At 41.0% G+C, this 24,934-nt stretch overlaps 1 protein-coding gene across 2 annotated transcripts in view; it reads right to left on the bottom strand.

Moving 5' to 3' along the window:
• The window catches only part of GRAP2 (GRB2 related adaptor protein 2), an 80,976-nt gene that overhangs the window by 23,968 nt on the left and 32,074 nt on the right, over window positions 1-24,934 (bottom strand). The window contains exons 3-5 of one of the 2 annotated variants that reach the window (XM_063308677.1): window positions 15,682-15,767; window positions 13,041-13,132; window positions 719-838 (exon numbers count right to left, since the gene is read on the bottom strand). In XM_063308677.1, coding sequence (XP_063164747.1) covers window positions 719-838; window positions 13,041-13,132; window positions 15,682-15,759 — 290 coding nt within the window. In that variant the 5' untranslated portion in view covers window positions 15,760-15,767. Of the gene's footprint in view, window positions 1-718; window positions 839-13,040; window positions 13,133-15,681; window positions 15,774-24,934 lie in introns of those variants that run through there. The other variant, XM_063308678.1, reaches the window with a different exon arrangement.

The raw sequence follows: 24,934 nt of genomic DNA, 5'->3' as shown, positions 1-24,934 counted from the left end.
GAAGGCTGAGAGAAGGAAGATGCTTTGGAACTGTGGTGTTGGAGGAAAATTCTTCGAGTGCCTTGGACTGCAAGAAGATCAAACCAGTCCATCCTCCAGGAAATAAAGCCAGACTGCTCACTTGAGGGAATGATATTAAAGGCAAAACTGAAATACTTCGGCCACATAATGAGAAGACAGGACACCCTGGAGAAGATGCTGATGCTCGGGAGAGTGGAGGGCAAAAGGAAGAGGGGCCGACCAAGGGCAAGATGGATGGATGATATTCTAGAGGTGACGGACTCATCCCTGGGGAAGCTGGGGGTGTTGACGACTGACAGGAAGCTCTGGTGTGGGCAGGTCCATGAAGTCACGAAGAGTCGGAAGCGATAAACGAATAAACAACAACAACGACAAAGTAATGCATAGTACTAAGTACTTACTCCTCAGTTAACAATGTATTGGATTATATTGGTGGATTTTTTTTTATAATATGAGAAACCAGCCTTTTTCAACCTGGAGTTTTAACTTATTTGCAAGGGCTGGATTGGAAAAACCTGTTACGGGTCATCCAGAGGCCCCTATGGTGGTAGGGAACACATTTTGAAATAAAGGAATTGCTCTTGCACACACAGAACAAAACACTGCTTTAAGATACCTATCACATAAAGCCCCCTGCCTCCCAACATTCCATCTTTCTTAAATGAGAGAAAGGAAAGAGGAAACAAATCATAGTTACCTGACAGAGATAGAGAAGTCTCCTGGGGAGTTCTGACTAGCTCGGACTATGAAAGCACCAACTCCTTTATCCCTGAGCATCGTCTCAGCCATGTGGCGGGATACTCTTTCTTGGAACCAGCTGTCAAAGGCAACAAATCATAGGTAGTGATAATGGAAAATCAATTTGAGAGAGAGTAAGCTAAATTTAAAAAGTATATAAGGGCAAGAAGTTCCTCAAAATTCATTCTGAAACAACACAATCATCATCATCACCATCCCCTTCTAACCTGTTTCTACCAATCCTGCACAAAATAATGGAAGCCCCTGTCAAAATCCAAAGTGCTTCTGCCACTCAGAATGCAAAAAGGAAATGTGCCACACCCATTCTTCAGTGAATACACATCACTTTATTAGAAGAAACATTAAATTCTATGTGTAGAGAACTAAATAAATAATACAGTTCAAGAGGCTGATACAGCATTTATCACCCTAATGCAATAAACTAAATGGCAGGCACTTCTAAGAAGAAAAACTGATCAACTTTAAATTTAAAATGAAGTATAAGTCAGCTTGTTTCATTTCATTTTGTTTTTTTCAGGAGTCCCAAGGTGCCAGCAGAGCAGAAGGTCAAAAGAAGTGCCCATGAGTACAGTGTTCATGTTCATTTGTACGTATGAAATAAAAAATATTAGCATACACATACACATACACATTCCTATCATGCTAATTTTTGAAAGAGTAAGAACTTTATGCAGAGCATAGAAATGAGTATGAAGTCATAAGCAAAAGAAATTAAAAGCAGGAGAGAAGAGGAAAGAAACAGATCTGTAACTAAATCTACTTTATACCAAACACCATTCATTATTATTGCTCCATACTTTTTTATCCTTGCAAACCATCCTTGCTTCTACACTTCCATACCCCAATTGATACAAGGCCTTTTGTTTTAACTACTACTTGTTAAGAAGCCGATGCTGCTTGGTTCACAATAATGGGGAAAAAACAGCCACAAAACTCATGTTTTTCATGCTATAATGACTGGCCTCATGTGCTGTTTCCTTCCTGGACAAGTAATGTGATGCAAAGCACAGTAAAGCAGTAAGAAATACACAGCTGCTCTCTTTTTGAGGATTCATCAACTTGAGCACACTTCTACATTTTCAAACTTCCCTTTCCTCTTAGTTCAGTTATGTTTTTCATATATTTGTCTTGCAATTTAATCCCTATTCATTTTTTCTGTGACCGAGCCACTTCAACGTATTTCTTCGGTACTGGGCACTGACTTTTGTATTCACATTCATTCAGTATCCATACATTCTTTTTGTTTTTCCACATACACTTCTCAATTAATCCATTTCTATTACATTCAACTTATATTACTCCTGAATACTCAAGTCTCAGCTCCATACAACAAGTAGAGAGAAGCACACACTTGTGTATAGTCATTTTTGCTTTAATTTCTTGCAACAGATCACATCTACCCACTAACTTTTTATCAGCGTTTACATGTCCCAACATTTCTCCATTTATTTTCCCAACTTTAATTAACTTTCTACTGAGGTTCATCTACTTGATTTAATTTTTTGCTATGTATATACTTGCAAACATTAATTCCACAACTATTTTGGTCTTTGATACATTAATTTCTAGATAAATACTTCTTTCTGCAATTATTGTAAATCACTGAGGTTCTCAGCCACAACATGTCATTATCTGCATATAAATGTATGCATACATGTCCCCAGCCTTTGCACATCATAAGAGTTCCATATACATTTATCTATAAAAACATTAAACTGTATCTTACATCCTTCGTTTATTCTGTGCTCAGTGTTGAACATTGAGCATTAATTCTAATGCATGCTTCCATTGTATACTGCTCTTATATTTATTATTTCAACTTATATTCAACTCCATTTCCAAAGACTTTCTGTTGCTTACAAACTGCCAGTATAACAGGATTAAAAACAAAAGCATTACTAACAATTCAGTCAGCAGATATACCACCATTTGGGGGATAGCATGAACTTCATTTGTCCCCAGATGTCTTTCTGAAGAGCCATGTCTTTTTGGCTCCTCAGAAATAAAAGTGAGGTGGTCCAAATATCTGGGGTTAGTTTGTGTCAAAGGATGGGGGCAATCACCGAGTCTCCCACCTGGGGTCCCTGAAGATGGCATTACATTGATAGTGGAACTCCAGCAGGGCAGTATCCCAGATCTCTACCGGATCTTATTGTGCATTGGGCAACCAACCTTCAACACCATATTCAGGTGAAACATTCCATACAGGTAGTCTTCACTTACCGTCCTGCCGCTTAAAGGCCATTTGAAGTTACGATGGTACCCCAAAAGTAGATTTCTGACTGGGGCCCAAAATTACAACCCTCACAAGGCCTCCACGATTGCATGACCCAGATTCAGCCATCCTGGAAGTGGCAGCCATTTTGGGTCAATGACCGCCCTTTGGTACCAGGAAGTCCTCCAGGCTTATATTTCTGAGGAAGCAGGCCTGGTCACGTGGTCACACTACTTACTATGATTTAGCAGCTGGCAGAGGGAGCCTTCCATGTGCCTTACTGTACAGGAAAAGTAAGTATTTTTTCCATACAGTACTGTATTGACTTATGCTTACCTTTAATTTTTTCCCAGTCTTTAACTTAAGTAGAGATTTGTATGGTAGCATGCACATTCCATCCTCTGCCTGTCTAATTTTTAATTATATTTAACAATACTGAACATTGGTTTACTGTTTTTAAAACAGTTGTTTTATAAAAATCAGCTTTATATACAGTACTGTACAGTAACAAAAGCTGCAGAGTTTACTACAGCAGGAAAAAAAAGTTACAGTACTGTACAGTACCTTTAAACCTGTTTAGTACTGTACTGTAGAACAAAGATTCCAATGAAGACCTTATAGTAATTTTTTTAATAATCAACTAATAATATTAGTTGAAAATAACAGTAATATTAACTGAAAATAATACTACTGTAGCCACAGAAGCATTTCCATGGTCATGTTTTGGTGGAAAACATATGACTATCATACTCCATCCCACACAGTACTGCAAAGTAACTCCTGGTTCGCTTAAGAACTGTGCTGTTCACTTAACAACCAAAGGAAACCACAAGCTCTGAGCTTGAATCACTGAATGACTGCTGTGACTCGCTTAACAGCCGCATTAAAAAAGGTCGTAAAAATGAGTCTGGACTCACTTAACAACTGTTACGACTTACAACTGAAAATCTGGGCTCAAGTGTGGTTGTTAAGTGAAGGCTACCTGTAATTCAAGCCTATTCACTTTCTCACAGTCATACGTATTTCAATTACTTCTTGAAAGAAAAGTTCAGTTGAATAGCATGGCTTACTAATAACATTTTTTTTTTAATCCGTTCAGTTGTGTCTGATTCTCGGAGACTGCCTGGACAAGTCCCTGCAGTTTTCTTGGCAAGGTTTTTCAGAAGTGGTTTGCCATTGCCTTCTTCCTAGGGCTGAGAGAAAGTGACTGGCCCAAGGTCACCTAGCTGTCTTCATGCCCGAGGTGGGACTAGAACTTGCGGTCTCCCAGTTTCTAGCCTTATGCCTTAACCACTACACCAAACTGGCTCTCTAATAACAACTAGGAAGCTGTAAAAATTAAGAAAACTCGATTATGGAAATGAAAGGCTTGTATTAATGAAAACAAAAGGAGTACACACCCTGGCAGAAAAAGTGTAAGATGATAAATAAGGAATTAAAATAAGAATTTGAAGAGTGTTGAGGCAAAAAATATAAGGAGGAACTTTTTAAATTATATTCAAAGCAGAAAAACAACCAGGGAAGCAACAGAGCTGTTAGACAACAAAGTAGTAAAAGGGTTCCTCAAGAAGAATAGGGATCTTGCAGATGAACTGAATGAATGATTTGCATCTGTACTTCCTGCAGATGTTATAGGGCAGCTACCTAAAACTGAACTGACTTATTCATGTAGGGGATAAAGAAAAAAGTAAAGCCAACTGAAATAACAAATAAAGTAATTTAAGAAGTTTTGAGAGATTAAGCAATAACAAATCACCAGGTCCTATCCAAGAGTTCTTAAAATAAATGAAATTACTGACCTATTAGCAAAAATAAGTAACTTGTCACTCAAATCAGGCTCATTGCTGAATATAGTATATTTATTTGAAGAATAAATAAATAAATATAGTATCTGAAAATAGTAATGTGGCACTAATTTTTACAAAGGGACCCCGAGAAGGTCCAGGAAATTCTAGGTAAGTCAGTTTAATATTAATTGGTAGAAGTGGTAACCAAAGAGAATCTAAACTATGAAAGAGAGGAATAACCCTTCTTGAAACATAATCAGCATGGCTTCTGCAAAGGTAAATCCTGTCTCACCAATCTTTTAGAGCATGACATGAAAATGTCAGCTAGTCCATGGATGGAGGCGATCCTCTTGACAATGTGTATCTGGATTTTCAAAAAGCCTTTGACAGAATTGGCTCTTTGACAAAAAGGCTCTTGAGTAAACTTAGCAGACATCTGAACAGACACCTCTCTGTTATAGATTGCTACCTGGTTAAAAAGCAGAAAGCAAACAGTAGAATTAAATGGGCATTTTTTCTTCAATAGAAGGAGGTAAGAGGTGAAGTCCCTCAAGGATCTGTGTTGGGACTGGTGCTTTTTAACTTCTTCATAAATTACTTAGGGGTAAGCAGTCAGCTGGCCAGGTTTGTGGATGAAACAAAGCTATTCATTTTCTCTGCCTCTTTTAATCTTAACTATTTCTTGCTTTCTTTGACTATGTACTTTGCAATTTTCCCGTTTGTTTGTTTATTTTATATAGCCCCCCCCATCTCAGACCAGTGACTCTGGGTGACTAAAAATAATAAAAAACAGTCAAACAATTAAAGCAATACAGAAAATTAAATATAAATACAGCCAAGAGATATTAAAATCCATCGGTGTCAGCACAACCATGAAACGGGGCCCTTCGCACACTCAGGGCCACAGGCCCAGGCACAAAGCCAGGTCTTCAAGGCCTTCTGAGCAGCCAAAAGGGTTGTGGCCATTCTAATCTCAGGAGGGAGGATGTTCCAGAGGGCAGGTGGCACAGCAGAAAAGGCATGTCTCCTGGTCCCTGCCAACTGACATTCCTTGGCTGACAGGATCTGGAGCATGCCCATCCTGCTGGACCAGATTGGATGGGTAGAAACAACTGGGAAAAGCTGGTCCCTCAGGTAACCTGTTCCCAAACCATGAAGGCTTTAAAGGTGACAACCAGCATTGGCAACCAATGCAGCTCCTGAAGCAGTGGTGTTACATGTGCAGAATAACCAACACTATTTACAACCCATGCAGCTGCATTCTGTACCAGCTGAAGCTTCCGAATGCCCTTCAAGGACAGCCCCATGTAGAGTGCATTGCAGTAGTCCAAGTGGGAGGTCATGATGGCATGAGTAACAGTGAGTAGAGCCTCCCGGTCCAGGAATGGGCAACTGGCACACAACCTGAAGGTGTACAAAGGCCCTCTTAGCCATGGCTGCCACCTACTCTACCAGCAGGAGCTGTGAGTCCAAGAGGACCCCCAGATTGAACACTGGGTCTGTCTGGGGCAGTGCCACCCCATCCAGGACCAAAGATGGAAAAACCTTGGTATTGGGAGGCCCAAACACCCAAAGCCACTCAGTCTTTGGGTTGAGCCAGAGCCTATTGTGCCCCATCCAGGCCCCTACAGCCTCCAGGCACAGAGATACGACATCCATGGCATCACTCAAACAGCCTGGGGTGGAGATATAAAGGTGGGTATCATCAGTATACTGATGAAACCTCACCCCAAACTGTTGGATCACCTCACCCAGCAGTCTCATGTAATGTTAAATGAGAGGGGTGAGAGAACCAAGCCTTGTGGCACCCCATACAGTAGGGGCCTTGGACTGGACCTCTCCCCTCCTATCAACACTGACTGGAACCGACCCTGGAGGAAGGAGGAGAACCAGCGCAACACTGTGCTGCCCACCCCCAACTTCTGAAGCCAGCCCAGAAGGATAACCTGATCGATAGTATCAAAGGCTGCTGAGAGGTCAAATGTGCAACATTCTAGGGTAAAAAACCAAGTCTGCTACATAACATGAATGGATGGTGAGAACAAAAAGCAGGAGTACAGAAAAAGTGATTGGGCCATTTGGAGAACCAAGACTGAATGAGAATTGGGAATGATAGATTAGTGGATATATGCTTAAAGAAAAACCTATTCATTTTGAATACCATAATTTAAGCATAGGTGTTATTCATATATACAATGAAAAAGTGAAAGAGGCTGTGGATGGGAGAAAGAAAATATTGCTGCAAAAATGGGAATGACAGAAAGATATTGTCTAATGTGCATGGTTATCTGGGAACAGTTCAAGCCCGTTGAACCTGAGGAAGTAAACAGGGTTCTTGTAGCTGTTAGTTCAGCCACTTCTGTGTTAGATCCATGCCCCTCCTGGCAGGCCAAGACTGCCTGAGAGAGGACATGGGATTGGGTCTGGGCAGTGGTTCATTCCTCTTTGAGGGAGGGGGTGGTCCCCACGGCTCTTAGGGAGGCGGTGGTGCAGCCCCTCCTCATGAGGTCATCACTCAACCCAACTAATCTGGACAGTTTTCATCCAGTCTCCAACCTCCCTTTTTTAGGGAAGGTGTTGAGAAAGTGGTCACCTGGCAGCTTCAAAGGGCTGTGGATGAAGCGGATTATCTGGACCCCTTTCAGCCAGGATTCAGGCCAGGAATATGGGACTGAGACAGTATTGATTGCGCTCTTGGATGACCTCTGGTGGGAGTGGGATGGGGGCAGTGCTTCCATCTTTGCTCTGAGGCGCTCCGCACGCCCAGGCGCCTCAGCCCTAAGCAGATTCGCTGGGCTCAATTTTTCAGCCATTTTAACTTTCAGCTGAAGTTTATTCCGGGGGAGAAGAATTTTTTGGCAGATGCACTTTCCCGACTGCCCCAGGACACGGAGCCTGTCTCTGACGTCGTGGGGACTGTGCTCTCTGAGTCTTAATTGGGTTTGGCCACTGTCACCCAGAGCCGCGCTCAGGAACAGCCTCCCCCCCCCCCCCTGCGAACGACTCCGGCGCAGCCTGCTCCAGGCCGCAGGCAACCACAGATGCTGGGTGGGTTGTGTGCAGATTTTGCCCTCACATTAAAGTCTGATCCCTGGCTCCTTGCTAACCCTGACAAGGTTTCCATGGAACAAGACCTCACCTGGGTGGAGGGACGTTTATACGTCCCTGACTCGCAACGATCAACTATCCTCAGCCGGTCTCATGACAGCAAACAGGCTGGTCATTTCGGGTTTCTCAAATCCCTCCACTTGACCCGACTCCAATTTTGGTGGCCCTCGCTGAGGAAGGATGTCAAAACGTATGTGGCATCCTGCCCTGTTTGCACAATGTCTAAGCGACTGTCCGGTAAACCCCAGGGGCTGCTGCAGTCTGTGGCTAACCCTTCACGCCCTTGGGATGAAATCTCTATGGATTTCATCGTGGATTTACCACCCAGTCAAAAGAAAACAGTCATTTGGGTAGTCAAAGACTACTTTTCCAAACAAGCTCATTTTGTCCCCTGTGCCTCTATCCTGTTGGTGCAACAGCTGGCGAAGCTCTTTTTGGTGCACGTGTACTGCCTTCATGGCTGCCCCTCTCGCTTGGTGACCGATAGGGGCACACAATTTACCTCACAGTTTTGGTGGGCTTTTTTGAAATTAATTGGCACCGAGCAAGCATTGGCAACCTCCTGGCATCCCCAGACTGATGGATCTACTGAGATCCTCAATGCCACCCTTGAACAATTCCTCCGCTCCTACATCAACTACCACCAGGACGACTGGGTGGATTTGCTTCCTTTCGCGGAGGTTGCATACAATAACGCTGTGCATCAAAGCGTGGGACAAACCCCCTTCAGGGTGGTATCGGGTCGGGACTTCATCCCCATTCCTGAGCTCCCACAGCCCCCGTCTCCAGTAGTGGCGGCCTGTGATTGGGGTTCTAAACTCGCAGACTCCTGGCCCGTAATTAAGGGCGCCCTCAATGAGGCACAGACCTCATACAAACTTCAGGCTGACAAGCACAGGCGCCAACAGCCACCTTTTCGAGTAGGGGACCTGGTTTATCTCTCCACTAAATTTATCAAGTCACCTCAGCCTTCCAAGAAACTGGCCCCCAAATTTATTGGCCCCTTTCAGGTTACACAAATTGTGAACCCGGTCACGGTGCATTTGGATCTACCTCATAATTTGAAGCGGCTGCACCCTGTGTTCCACTGCAGCTTACTCAAGCCGGCCAGTGACCCCTCCCGTTGGCATCCACGCACTCCCCCCCTTCCACCCGTCATGATCGACGGACAGCAGCACTTTGAAGTCAAGGAGGTTCTCAACTCCCGCAAGCTTCGTGGCTCTCTCCAATACTTAGTGCACTGGAAACACTTTCCCCACCCCGAGTGGGTCGCTGCCTGTGACATTCAGGCCCCCGAGCTAGTCCGCAACTTCCACGTTGCATATCCCTCCAAGCCCTCAGCTTGATTTTCTTCAGGGGGGCGGTATGTCATGATTGCCGTTGCGATGTTTGCAACATCGTAACAGCTCGCATGACAAAGCACGGATGCGTGTCAATGGCTGGAGAGGTGCAGGCGATAAACCGGACAAAGAAGGTAATGGGGTTGGGAGATCTACTGAACAAACAAGGTCCCATCACCCGGTAATCGGCCATTGACGCCCCTGATAAAGAAAGGATCAGGGCGAGGTTTGGAAAGGCGCGTCCGGGCTTTTGAGGAATATCGAGGTCTAATCGCCCGGTAATGAACCATTACCTCGCAGGAAGATAAACAGGGTGATGCCCGGGGCAAATGGGGCTGGATGACCTCTCACCTATCAAGTCTTGATGGCCTGTCACTCCGTGGAACTCGTGGGGCACACCGGGGGAGTGTGAGGCTGGAGCGCTGTTTGGCGCGAGACTATTTAATTCAACTTTTGGCACGCTTCCCTCACTCTCAGCTTTTTACTGGTGTGCATTCTATTCTAAATAAAAGCCAGAGCTTAAACTCGATTTAGAGTCTGACTCTTTTATTTGGTCTTAGGCATTCCTTACACATGCTTGTTGAAGGTTGATTTCTTGCCATCTTCTATATTCATGAAAGCCACACTGTCTATGTGAATTTTGCTGAGCATTCCTACATTATTAATTTGATTTAGATCCCACTTTTCTGCTGTAGCACACAGATAATCTTTATTATGGCAACAACTGTAGCAAGCAATAAAGCTGGTTAACAATATTTCATAGTAAAAACAATATAAAATTGGAATAGAAATAAAAATTAACAATAACATAGTGAAAGCAGTGATAGGTCAAGCAGAAAGTCCAGATTTACCTTTGCAACTGTGCCCAGTAAGCAACTGGCAACCAGTGCAGATCTTTCAGAACAGACATCTTATGATCTTTTGTATCTTGCATTGGTTAGTATCCTATTGCTGCATTTTGCACCTGCTGCAATTTCTGGATGCTTTTCCTTGCAATAGTTAAAACACAATGTAACCAAGACATGGATAACCACTGCCAAGTCCAAGTAGTTCAGGAAGAAATGCTTCTGGTGTACTAGACTTAATTGTTCAAAGATGTTCCTTGTCATAGCCATCAGCTGCAAATCCAGTGACAGCTGAGGATCCATTCCTAGGCTGCAACTCTGCATTTAGGGAGAATGCAACTTCATCCAGAAAAGGATAAATCTCAGTTTCTATGTCCAGTTTCCAATTTACCTACAGAGCTTCCATCTTACTGGTTTTCCATCATCCTGCACATTATCAAATGTAGGTGTTGTTCAAGGGTATTAGTTATTTTCTTGGAATTGGATTGTAAGGACCAATAGATTGATCATGCTCCAAAACTCTGGATGGCTTCCTCCAGTGGCTTCACATATATGTTGAACAACATGGGGGAACAAGAAAGAACCCTGAGGCCTGCTGTTGAATAATAGTTCCCAAACATCATCTTCTGTACACCAGACTATAAAATGGTGCCCCTAATTCTTAGATGTCAGCCTCTACAAGGTAGACTAGATCAGGAAACTGACTCCCCAGGAAGACTAGAATATACTTTATAATAATTGAATCTTGCAAGTCTGCTTGTATCTTCCCTCCCCTCCCTCCTCCATGGAGTTGTGGTGGGTGTCTAAGTCTCTGTATAATACTCTCCCACCTCTCTGGACTTAACACATGTTTCTTCTGCACCAGTTTTTTAATGGTCTCAGGATTCCTTCCCCAAGGAAATCTCCCTGGGTCTCCTACACCAGGTGGTCTAGAAGGATACCATGGCCAATGGTGTTGAAAGCTGTCACAAGGAGAACTAGCAGGGCATAAATTTTCACATCCAGTTTTTAGTGTAGGTCATCCACCAAAGATACCAAAGCAACTTCAGTACCAAATTCCAGCTGAATGCCAATTAAAATGGATTCACAAAATCAATATAATTCTGCTGTACCTGGAATGCCTTTCTCTCGATTGCTTTTCCCAGAAATAGAAAATCTGTGGCTGGCCTATAATGTGTAATTTACAGATCTCCTGAGTGAAGGGAGGGTTTCTCTGCTTCCTTTAGGCATGGGGGAACACACATTTCCTGCAAGGAGACATTGTCCCCCATGGTATACCATTAGGGTAAAAGAGCTGCTTCATACTAACTGCTTCTTTCTGCAGTTGGATCTGTTGCTGGATTTTGTGTTATTTGTTTTGAGCTTCAGCCAATTTCTTTTTTAAAATGCCCTTTTGCAAATACAGCCTGTTTATACCCATGAGATTGGTGGTTTATGTTTTTCTGACAAGCAGAGCAGTCCCTAGTCTGGGTCATATGTTGGCTACCACTCTATATTACGATGCAATGGTAATTTTCAAAGTTAGCCAACCTCCACAAGGTTTGGAGCACATTTAATGACATCTCAAATAATCAAATAAATAGATGAAAATTACCTTACGTAACTTAGCTATGGAATAGTTAAGAGGCTGAATAAAAAAGAAGGGCTAGACTTGAAGCTTGGAAATGAGTACTGAGCTGAAAAGGGCCTGAGAGGATTTGGGCCTGAGAAAGAAAATCATCAAAGTCCAGCTGCTAAACTAAGAGATCCACAAGGACAATATTTCTTATGGCCCAACAGTTGCTGGTGTCCCTTTTAGTTATTAAGACATCAACTGGTTTCATCTGTAAATCCAGTGTAACATCTTTTTCCATATTCTTGTAACTTGTCATTTTTGAATCCACATCCCCAACAGCCTGATTCTCAGTTGTATCCTCTTCTGTCTCCTCTTTTTAAACCCATTTTTATGGCAGACAATCTTAAGAGAAATTTCTGAGTGCATTGGTCCAAAATATCCTTGAATTCTTCCAAAGTTAAAATATTTTTCTCCATTCTGCATTAGTGGGTCTCTTCTATAATTATAATTTAATTATAATCTTTAGTTCTTTCTAAAGTTCTTTCTGATTGTGTCTAGTGTCCAGCCTGTAAAGTCTCCTCTTATCATGTTTAATCCACAACATTTTCCCACAGGAAGATTTCTTACACTTAGATTCAAAATCTTCATATATTTTTAATAAGATTTTAACCCACAGGAAGTATTCTTATAATTAATTTCAAAATATTGTTTCCAATCCATCTGGCCTCTTAGTCCATTTATAACTTTCCAAAATCAATGTTCTAATCACCCTTTTGCTGTTTATTTCAAAGTAATTTTTTTAAAAGTTCTTAAATTTACATGAAACTTCTTTCACTGAGGATTGAAGGAGAATCACCCAGTGTGATGAAACTTCTTATTCCGAAGGTTCTTGATATCCAAAAAAGCAGTTAACAATTTCCAGAAGTGATTAAGAAAGGAAGTGCCCATAGTCCCCTTTTCAGGAGAAATGGGCGGTGATAGAAATTTGAAAAATAAATAAATAAAAATAAATAAAGTGGGCGAACTCAGAGTCTGTTCTGAAATGTGGCTTGGGCAAAGCTGATCTTCCCTTGGTTCCCAGAGCTCTAAAACCTGCTGGAGACTGCTGTTTTATGGTCTCCTCATGGGGAGCCTCTATATGGAGTGCTTGTGGGCAATCCTAGGTCCTCCCCTTTATCCAGAGGGGAATTCCGAGGTGTTGATCTGTTTGCTGGCTTGTTGTCATCCGCCATTGCTTCCCCAGAAGTCCGGAAGCAGAATTCTTTTCCAGAAATTTGCCAATTCCTTCTTTTTACCCCTGTTTACTAAATGATAACTAATTGTATACTAAATACGTTAAATGTGTACTAAATGTGTACACAAATCCCAATAGCTTAAAACACTGACATAAATGTAGAATTGTATACTTACCTGGGAACCTGAAAATCAATGTAATTCTTTGGGACGTATCCCTCATAGTTCTTCAACTCAGCTTTATACCAATTTTCCTGAGAGCTTAAGATCTGTAAATGAAGAGGAAAATTGTAATTAGTTGAAGGTATATGTGAGCCTTCTGCTAGCCTACATTTTGAAGGTTTCAAACCTCCTTAACTCCTTTGCTGTGCTTCCTTCTATCAACTCTTATCAGTTTGCCTCCAGAGACTGAAACAAGCTTTAGCCATTTTTTTCCTGGAAAGAACTCTGTTCTCCCAATTCAGTAGAAATTAACTAGCATAGCAGCTGTGCCAAGCCAAATGTTGAGGGAAACATAGCTCCTGAGCCGTAAAATAGTAGAGGATGTATTTGTTTCACCTATTTGTCTGGACCTCGGAAAGTGCATCTTCTCTGTAGCAGCACCTGACCTCTGGAATGAGGTTCTCAAATGGCTCCCACTCTGCTGGTATTTCGAAGGGCCTTAAAGACCCAGCTCTTTGCCCAGGGCTCTGGAGAGGATGACATCTGCCCCTTTCTTCCTTTCTGTTCCCCTCTGGGTTTGTTTGGTTTGCCATTGTCTTGTGCTCTTTTTGTGTTTTTTGTATTGTTCCTTGTTTTTAAATGATTTAACAATTGTAAACCACCCAGAGTCACTGAGAGTCAGGCAGCATATTATTTAATATATTATTATTATTACTATTATTATTATTCTCTAGTTTAAGTAGAGGGTGGAGGAAATCTTTGAAAAGTCAGTATATAGAACAATGGGCATACAAGCTTATACATGACAATGTATTTGTGTGTAATTGAGGATAAATGTTCATATTATTCTTGCATGAGGCACAGGTACTTAATTCATGAGACAGGGCTCCACACTCAGCTTCATTACTCATGGATTGTGACAGCACAAATGCTTAAGCAAGCCATTGTCTGTGCTGAATTGTAGTAATTGTGTTTGGCATTATCTCTTCACACTCACTGAAGGGTATGTTCTTTCCTAATTGGGTAGCATTTTAAGTTTCTTACACAAGTTAAATGTGTGAAGTCTGTAAGTTAGCAAAATAATGACTACTACTACTTCACCATCAGAATGCTACTCTTATTCATTTCTGCAACCATAAATTAGTATTTCTGTAAGTGTTAGTAATTTCATCTCATATCAAACTGCCAAAAAAGTAATGCTATCCCAGCAAAATTACATAAGAAGCTGCTGATCTCAAAGTTCCTTTTTGCCTAAATTGACTACAATTGTTTTTCTTCCAGTGGACAAATTTTGAAATCCAAACATTACTGAAACCTCTTATGAGTCCTTGTATAATTGGAATTACATTTCCAGTGAAATAAATATGCTCTGGGGTAAAGAGGACTGCTTTTGATAATATCTGTTTGAAAAGAAATTAATGTGGAGACAGGTTTCCTCCTGTCAGTGGGCCTCATCCTTCCTGCTTTGTTAACATCTATATTAAAGCTGTGCTCTTTTTGTGCTTTGAAAGCAATTCAGCATTCGCTAAAGCATTCGCTAATTTTTTTTCAGGCCATGGAACCTGTTAGTTTAAAAAAAAATCTGAAACCCCTGGAAATTGGCTGTGTTCGAGTGAAATTTTGGGTTTTTGTCCTTAGTCTCTCATACAACCCTATCAACTTCTTGTGGAACCCAGCTTGAAGAAACTTGCCCTAAACTGTGTGTGTAAGAAAGGTGTTTCACATTTGTGATCATACTATTTTCTTATGAATCCTGAGAATATTCAAATATTTAGGGAAACACCTTTTTTCATGTATTAATGATTTTCCCTGGAAATTTTTTCTAAAAGATTGCTTTGTGAACATTTCTTCCAAAATTTGAAACTGAGTAATATCTTGTGCCAAATCCATTTATTTCATTCTTTAATCTTTGAAATACAAACAAAAAATTTGTACTGAACAGGAAAAAATCATTACGAACTGGCAATTATCAATGAATCTCTTTGCTAGAGATTATGTTTTTAGAATCAGTTCAAGTTTATGGCTTGTGGCATTGATTATTAATAATACAAATACATTATCTCTTCACAGGAGACACCTCCATACACAGTCTTTGCTCTACTCCAAAATCAATTTTGCACCTATGTGACCTAGGCCATCTTTGTTTGGCAGCTGAGCCAATTTATTACTGGTTCACTTGCAATGTATTCAGAATCACCTTTCCCACTGGAAATGCTGAAGCTGTATAGTATTTTGGGTATATGATTTCTCCATTGGCAGAAACCTGTCTCTTGACTTTTCATTTCAAACCAGCTTCGTCTTCTTCCCCTATAGAGTTCAGCATCAAGCTGTTGTAGTTGCTGAATTTTTAATGGTAGCCAAGGGATTTTCCCTTGGTGGCATTGCAGCTCCACTCATTGCCCACACTCACTGTTTTGAGGAAATTACCAGACAAATTAATACTTGATTATTACTGTGGGTGAGGGATGGCTGAATGCCACTCTTTGTGCTATCTTAGTGGTCATCTGGAGAGAACAATGATAGCGTTTTCAGTGCTTTGAGTTCACTGGCAGTGAAGATAATTGTTCGTTAGCTTCAAACTGCTTTTGAGGATTTGGGGAATAGAAAAGGTGATGCTGTGGAAGTGCTCTTTGAAGAAGTGTTAATTGATACATACCTTCAGAACGTCCCGTGCCTGGAAACTTAGCTCATCCTCTCCTGATGCATTAAAGTCAAATTTTGCAATGGCTTCCATGATATCTCCTGTTATGGGCTGAAGTAGAAGATAAAGAATGCTATTTATAACTGCTTTGTAGTTTTGGTCAATAATAATTTTCCCTGCTCAGGACTCTTTGGTTGAATTTGTAAGGCAATTATTTTGTCATTTATGGTACCAGCATGGAAGCATTCCAGTCATCTGGTTTCACTGGTGGCTTTGCCACAAACAGCATCAGTTAACATAGACACAATCCTAAATGCAACCAACAGCAGAATTCAATAGAAAACAATAACAGAAACAAAAGGTAAATGCAGGAACACCAGGAGTACTTCTCCAGCTTCCCTGAAAAGTACTATCACCAATCCAATCACTGTCTTGGCCACAGATCAACACAAGGTGAAGGCTGGATAGTTCCATTCTGTTTTGTTTTATTTTTTTTAATTGTATGGCATAGCAGTTCGGTGTTCATGCTGCTTTTTCTTGCTGGGAAATCCTTGTGAGGTCCAGCAGCCAGATGAGTAGACTATTTAGCTGTGACAAGTCACGTTGCCTGGGTTGCACCAAGGGGAGGCTAGTCTACATTGCACCAAGTTCCATTCTGTCATCCAACATAATACAACTCCCATCCGTGCACAGTGCCTAAGCATCATCCATCAGAGGCCCAAATGGTGCGGAATCGTGTTCATAGGAACCTTCATGGACACTGCATTGCAATAGCACTGAACTTTCAAATCCATATAAATACAGTGGTGTTCAGCAATTTCCACAGCAAAGAATACTGTTAGAAAGTTAGAAAAAGGCAGCTCTGGCCAAATTATGAAAGGAGGAAATAGGATTTCTATCAAAATAGTTTTTGAGAGAGATAATTAAGTATAGGAGTTAGCAATTCTCATAAATATCAAAACAGGAATTGATACTGATAGCAGCTTCAACAATTTTGTCTGTGATGGATCCTTTCTTTTTCCCACTACATTGTCATTGTTAAATGTGTATTATGCACAGGTGTTTACCAAGCAAGAGGCAGCAATATTAATGCATATATGCTTTATTACTAATTGTACTTTTAGTTTCTAATAATGCATTGAGATGGATCAAACATAAACACAGCCAACACATGTCATACAGTACTACTGGCTGACTGCATCTTGTTCTATTACAGAAGTAGATATAAGCCACTCTTACCATTTCCTGCTAGCATGATTGTGATAAGATCTGAAAGGAGGATCAGACTCAGCTTCTAGTACATTGAGCTGCTGCTCCTCCCTACTGAGGTTCCCAGCAGCAACACAGGAAATGGTTCAGTTCAGAAAGTGAAAAGCAAAGCTACAGTGTGAGCAGATAACAAATAGTCCACCAGATCACAAAATTCTACAGAATACAGCCCATTATTTAATGCATTTCATTCTTTGTTAAAATACCTTTATCCATTTTAGTAACTGACTGCCTTATACAATACCATTAGGATACTTTTACAGCTTGCTCTTTTTCTGTTTAAAAAGATTATTAATAATAAACATGCTAGATGTATCATGAACTCTATATTCCTTGCAATAATGACACAAGGAAAGTCTATACAGTGGTTTTCAGTAGGTTCCAACTGGGAAATAACTTTACTACTTGACTTTTTGGAAGAAATGTAGCAATTCAGATGCTTAATGTGTTGATTTTGACAAAACTTGGGTGGATTACATCAACTTTGTAATCAACTTTGTATCTGATGATGTATCTGATCCATATATGGGTGTCAGGCCTACGAGGTAGACCAGATCAGGAAAATGACTCCACAGGAAGATTAGGGCAATACTTTACTGTGATAGGCTATAATAACAGCATGTTGCAAGCCTGATTGTACTTTATCTTCCCTCTCTTATATCCCAGTGAATCAGGAAGGAGCATGCCTGAGTCTCTTCCACTTCCAGACACTATCTTGCTTAGGACTTAAGAAATATTTCAGCCCTCTTTGCTTATGTAATGATACTTGCCTATTTCCCTCAAGGTCATCTCCCTGACACTCAGCAATGGATGTCTGTAAGAATATTTCCGCGGGGGTAGGGTGAGTACTGCAGAATATGAATGAAATCTGCATTTATAGCATGCATCATTACAACACATCTCTATTGTTTTTGTTACTTAGTGGCATATTCTGAAACAGAAATACTGTAAAACACCATCATTTTCATAACTTTGATAACTTGTCATGAGAAGGGTCACATGATCTATCATAGCATGAAAACCTTTAGTCCATCTTGCGTAATACTGGGCCTTTTGAGGCTGCTTTTGAACCCCTATCCAGAGAGTCAGAGTCTAAGCCTGGTGACTTCTGATGTAAATTATGCCACCTTACTCGGAAATATTTGTGAGCATTCTGTAGAGAAGCACTGCAGTCCATATGAAATGAGTTTTGAAGCAGAGATGAGGAGAAATCAGTCAACTTGGTTAGGGTTTGATTTTACTTTCTTTCAAATTGTTGATCAACTTTTTTCATTGGTTAATATAATGCAACTTCTACATTATTTTAATTACAATCTTTATGTATGCTTAGAATAGAATAGAAATTCTATTATATAATTGCAGAATTGTATCTAATTGCACTGTCAGCCCTCCCAGGTAAACCAGACAGGAAACATGACTAAATGAGTTAACTTTATTTTAAGGCTACATTAATAGAATCTTGCAAGTCTGAAAGTACAAACCTCCTACCCTCCCTATTTACCGCCTAAGTAGTTAAGGCAGGTCCTTCCTAAGTTTCTTTCTCTGGCCGTTACTCTGTTGTGGTCTCCTTTCTCTTTTACCTGATCATTCCCTAGGTGGCATCTTTTCCCCATCTTCCAAGGTCACTCTCACATTCCATCGCATGTACATTTAATTATAAGCAAGCACCTGACAGTATCAGAGAGCAGGTTAGTTGCAGTCCTGCTGACTTAATATTCTGGGTGTGATAGAAATCAGTATACTTTTAGCCAACCATTTCTTTTTTAGGGGCTAAACTTCAAATCCAGATAATTACTTTCCATCTGTGCCTAAAATCCTCAAGTGTTTGTCCAGTGAAGCTGTTCAAGTTCTAAGAAAATAATTGATGTACTGGATGAAGGAAAACAAATTGATGCTTAATCTAGATAACACAGAAGATTTCTAGCAGGAATAGGAACTTAAGCTATGCAGATCTATCTCCCTTCCCATCATTCTAAATGCCTATGTATTCTCTTAACTCCAAGCTCACCCATGAAGAAACAAAGGTAATCCTACTATACAAATTTCTCAAGATCTGGGCTGTGTATTGTGGTAGAACTGATGCCAGTCTACCCAATTATCAGATCTAAAAAGAAAAGTAAGCCTGTTTCTGGAAATGTGGAAAGAGGTTCCCCCGAGATCCAGATGACCCCAGTTCTGCTGTTGTTCAGAAGAGCCATGAAGACCTGGCCCTTCACCCAAGCCTTTGGCAACGGAGAGTGAGACTCGTTGCTTGCTATCTTTTATCTTTATCTTTTTAGATTATTATTAATTTTTATTGCTTTTTTTAAGAAAAAAAACATACATACATTATAAAAAAAACAACTACAGGTGCTTAAAAAGTGAGAAAAGTATAATAGAAAAAGTAAAATACAAAATACAAAATATAAGTTATAATTCTATATATATTTATCTAATGCAACTATATAAGTTATAAAGAGCAGGCAATTCTGCTTAGGGCTGCAGAATTATTGCAGTGTAATTGAATTATCAAATTAAGAAGACAACAATCAATTGATGAGTTAGCTAGTTTCCTCCAAAGTTTTTCTCAGGGCTCCATTTGGAAGTTTATAGTATTTTTCTGCCAAATGATATTATATTAGGCGCTGATTTATTATTGAATGTCCATCCCTAAATCCTGCCTGTTCTGGCACTGTAATTTTCTCGGAATACATCCAGTCCTGTAATTTGTGGCAGAGAAATCTAGCATAAAGTTTACTAATTACAGAAAGAAGACTTACTGAATGGCAGGTTCTCGTCTGTCTCCCTTATATATCAGGAGAGTGATTGAATTAAGCCAGTTTTTAGGAATTACCATGGAGGAATTTATAGTGGTGAAAAGTGGGGCTAATACTGAAGCCCACCAAAATTTAAAATTTTAAAAATACTGGAGGAATTAAATCTGAACCAAGAGCTTTATTATTTTTTTTGTTGTTCAGTTAGTTTTTGTATTTCCAGAGGGGTTATTGATGGCCACTTTGGAATAGGGTTCTCTAATACCAGAATGATTGAGATACAGTCTTGGGTAGGTGAAAATGCCTGTACCAAGGGGTATTGAATTAATATCATTTTCTGGCTTTGTGTTAACTTTAGTTTTTGATATTAGAAGTCAAAACAACCTATGGTTTTTGTTTGTTAAGCCTGCTGAATCTTTGCTCAGGATTCCTGGGCATATTTGTTCTTTTTTTTTTTCTTTAATAGCCTCTTATATCTTTATATAGTACTTACAAAAGAGTTCTAGGAGTAGGGATTATTAGCTAAACATGCCCTCTTATATGCTGTCATTACCTGGATTTTAACCAAAGTACATTCTTTATCAAACCATGGTTCAGATGTCCTAACTGGTCAATGCATAGACAGTGAAGCTGTAGGCTGGATATAATTTTGGGCGATCCTTGTAAGACTTTGAAAGACAGAAACTGTTTCATTATAGCTACTCGAAGTCAGTAGAGACTGCCGTAAGAAGACATTCTGGGGGACATTAAAGAACTGGGATGCAGCAGAGGCTAATTTGTTTCTCCATTTCGGCCTGATATAACTGCCATTGGCAGATAAGGGCTTGGGTTCCTATTCTATATTCTCCCTGATACCAGCCAGAGTAATGAGGCCCAGTATTAGGAGGTGGTCAGTCTCTTTGTGAAATACTACTCTGATATCGTGACACAAAGATAGGCTGCTTTTCAATATTGACATATAATCCAGGGTAGATACTCCTTGTGAGGCCCAGAAGGTGAGCTGTTCTTCAGAGTCACCAGGCATACAGCCATTTAATATCTTTACATCAGATTTTACTGTCAATAAATATAGTCTCCATCCTCCCATGTTAATGCCAGAATGTTTTGACTTCTGTGAAGCCTCCCCATAAAGGGAAGAACATGGGGCATCAAATTGTTGTTATAAAGCCTTATCACTTGGCCCCATTCTGGCATTAAAACCACCAACCAATAGCAAAGTAAAATCAGGATGCTGCACAATTAGGTCACTAAACCAGGTTTCAAAACAGTCCTAATACTTATTAATTTGGGCTATTAGTCTTTGCAGTGGAAAATAGACATTTACCAGAAGAAATTTAACTGAATTAATTAGGCTAGAGACTGTTATTGCTAGTTGATCACATCTGAAGACAGACACTATTTGGATGTGCAAGGAATCAGATAATAGGATACTGATATGTCCTAAAGATTGGCCTGTCTTCAGACTTGGATGGACTGGTAATGAATGAGATGAGACACCTCTAAGTTGTAAGGACTCAGTATCCCGTGTCTCTTGTAGAAATATTATTGAAAATTGATTTATAAATTCTACAAAGCCTGGGGTGGTTATTAGCATGTAAAAAGGTAGCAAAGATGGTGCTTTTCTGTCTTGGGTTTGTGGCTTAGGTGGCACCATGTCATTGGGCTAGTTATTTTTAAGAGTTTTTACATTTTACTTTTTTTAAAAAAAATTAGTTGTTAGGTTAATATTTAACATATTTGATTTAATTTTTAATGATTATGTTTTTTATTAATTATATGAGCCACCCAGAGTCTTCTGAAGAAGGAATCATGTAATAAACAAAGAAATAAATGCAGCCCTTTGTTAAAAGGGGGCTTCTCATTTAAACAAAATTCAAAGTGCTGGTTATGACCAGCATTGGATCAGACTATTTGAAATTTCTAATACCTTACCTACCAGGAGCTTCAGGAGACACCCTTTTCTCAGTCTCACCCCCATCAGAGGCAGATTTGGTACAAGAAAAGGGCCGTTTGATGGCTGCTCAGCTGGGTTTGAAAGTCAGAATAGCTACTTCTCTGTTGCCTTTGATAAGTGGACAAAGACACTCTTATTCAGGTATGTGCTTGGCACGAAGGTAGTTTTCTACAGAGGTGGGTTTTAGTGGAAGTATGTGCTTTTTATTTTGTTTAAAATGATTCATTTTTAAATCTTATTTTCATTATTAGCTATCTTGAGCAGGGCTGCTTATAAATTAATGCCATAGTTGCCATAGTATACATGAGTTAATCTGAACTCACAGTAGTGAACTCAGAACACTGTTTTGTAGCACTGGAATAGCTCACAGTCTTTCTCTGTTATCATTCCACTTTTGCAATATGTGTATCTGCATGCATTGGCAGGATAATTTTTAAACGTTTAGAAATGTGTTATTTTTAAAAAGTGAGAACTGAGTGATAAACATTTCCTCCTTTGCTCCAACATTTTGTTTTTCAGCAGACATGCTGCTGCCCAGTTACTGACTCTGCAAAATCCTTCTGTTTGATGTCTGAGTTATACGAGCTGCAGTTTGGGAAACTTAACGTAGTTTGGGGAATGAGGATTCCAAAAAGAAAGCAGAGGCTCTCCATTCAGTAAGTATCTGCAGATTGCTCACCCTCTATCTATATCCTGGATCTTAAACGTTTTTATTTTATGATTTTTGCTTACAGAAGGTTTCAAGCTCAGTCCTTGGCATGCCAAGCAGGACACCTAGTCTGAAATGGAAGAAAACCACCATCTCTCAGTGTCAACAATACTGAGCTAAATGGTTGATTCTGTACAAGGCAGCTTCTTACATCCAAATATCCCTGTGGCAATAACGTTAAAAAAAAAACTAAAAAAGTGCTTAGGGGCTACAAATATTGGAATTACATTTTGGAATGAAATGTAGATACATTTTCATTTTTGCTGCCTCCAAGCTACAAAACATGTAACTTGAAATTAGATTTCTTAAAAGGAATAGCTCTGGATAAATGTTAAATGATGAGTTTTGCTTACAAAAGGGTTGGTTCCAATATTTACAACCTCAGTGAAACAAACCATCTTCAAACAATCTGGCAGATGATGGATTAGTGTCATGGGTGAGGATGGCGAGCAGGGGGCTCCCATCCAGGCTGTAAAGCGCATGCGTAGTACTGAGGAATTAGGTGGCCATTCAAAGAGACACAGATTGGGCCCGCCTTAGTCTTTGGGGTTTATATGTCTGGGTTTTCCCACGCTTCTTCAGTTTGTTAGGATTTTCTGTTATGTAGCAGTAATAAAACACTAGAGACCTATTCCTTGTCTCAGCGTGGTTCCTGGCTGTTAGGACATCAATCCTAACAAACTCCTACTCCCATCGAAAGAGGGAGGAACAAGAATTTAAAGGGGAGACATTTGGAAATGTCTTCAGAAAACCAAGAAATTCGGCTCGCCATCCAACAATTGGCAGCAGCCCTGCAACAACACCAACAACAGGTAGACCTACAGGTTAACACATTACAAGCTGCCATGCTCCAGCAGTTACAACAACCAGCTCCGATTAACCCACAACCGGTGCCAACAGCAGCAGCAGCAGCTCCGCCAGTAGTCTTGAGATCCCAGGGCAGTCTACCAGAGAAGTTTGGAGGAGAAGCAGGACAGTTGAGAACCTTTCTCACATAGTGCACAATGTTTTTCGACAGCAGACCGGCAGAGTTTCCCACAGACAGAACCAGAGTCACCTTCATCCTAAGTCTGCTAAAGGGACCAGCAGCCAAATGGGCTATTCCCATGGTGGAGAACAACAACCCGATTCTCAACGACTACCAGAACGTTTTGGCAGGGTTCCGAGCACACTTTGACGACCCGATCAGAGAGGTCACTGCCAGCCGGGAAATTCAGAAGCTCAAGCAAGGTAACAAGAGGGTGGGAATCTACATTGTTGATTTCAAGTTGTTAGCAGGAGATCTGGACTGGAATGAGAGTGCATTAAAAGACCAATTCAAACAGGGGCTGGATGAAGAAATTAAGAATGAATTAGTGCGCCAGGGAACACCAGCTAACCTAGAAGCCTTATATCAGTTGTCTGTGGTCATAGATGCCAGGCTAGAAGAGCTCAGACAGATGCAGCCGGGGAGAAACAGGGCCCTCAGAGCGCTTCCAGGATTTCCAGCTCTCTCCGTAGCATCTGCTCACTCAGGACCAGAGGAGCCGATGCAGATCGGGGCGAGCAGGAGGCTTATTTCCGAGGCTGAGAGGCAGAGAAGGAGAGAGAGAGCCCTCTGTTTTTACTGCAGAGCCCAGGGGCACATGGTGAGAGCTTGCCCAGCGAGAAGCCAAGCAACTTCAGTAAGACCCCCAGGGCAAGCAGCTGAAACAAGAGCCATCTCCGCCTCTGCTTCCAACCAGGGAAACTCCGTTGGTCTCCCTCCACAGAGCTCAGCAGGGAGACCATCAATCAGTTAAGGAGGGCTCATTCCGAGGATTCCAGGCAGTCCTTTTACTACTTACCAGTAATAATGCACGTCAACCCAGAGCACCAGGTCAAGCTAGAGGCCATCGTGGATTCCGGAGCTTCAACCAATTTTATTGATGTGCAGACTGTACAAGACTTCAACATCCCGACCATAGAATTGCCATGTCCCATAGAAGTGGAGACCATTGACGGCCAGCCTCTCAAGGCAGGGCCGATTAGAAGGTTCACAGAACCGGTGCAACTGACAACGGGAGACCACACTGAGTGGATCCAGCTTTATGTTACTGCATCGCTTAATGTGCCTGTAATCCTAGGCACGCCTTGGCTGAGGATCCACAACCCATTGCTGAACTGGACTACGGGAGCAATCTCCTTCCCAGCTAAGGAATGCCAGCACCACAAGGTTCAAGCTGCTGTCCGCTCTCCAGCAACCAATGCAGTCACAGAAGCACTGGGGGTCCAGTTGCTAGCCAAGTATGCAGATTTCGCAGACGTTTTCAGTGAACAAGAGGCCACAGCACTACCCCCCCATAGGGACTGTGATTGCACCATTGAGTTGATACCAGGAGACAAGATTCCAGCAAGGAAACAATATCCCATGTCTCCCAAGGAACTAGCCACCTTAAAGGATTACTTGGACTCTAATCTCCAAAAGGGGTTCATCCGACCATCTACTTCCCCAGCGTCTGCTCCTACCTTCTTCGTACCAAAGAAGCCTGACCCGTTGGCACCTGCAAACCAGGAGACACCCATGAGAGTGGTCCACGATTTCAGTTTTTTAAATAAACTAAC

The sequence above is a fragment of the Candoia aspera genome, chromosome 7 (genome assembly GCF_035149785.1).
Source record: "Candoia aspera isolate rCanAsp1 chromosome 7, rCanAsp1.hap2, whole genome shotgun sequence".
Classification (NCBI taxonomy): Eukaryota; Metazoa; Chordata; class Lepidosauria; order Squamata; family Boidae; genus Candoia; species Candoia aspera.
Note: the sequence above shows the minus strand (reverse complement) of the source record. Positions and strands in the feature narration are given on the sequence as shown.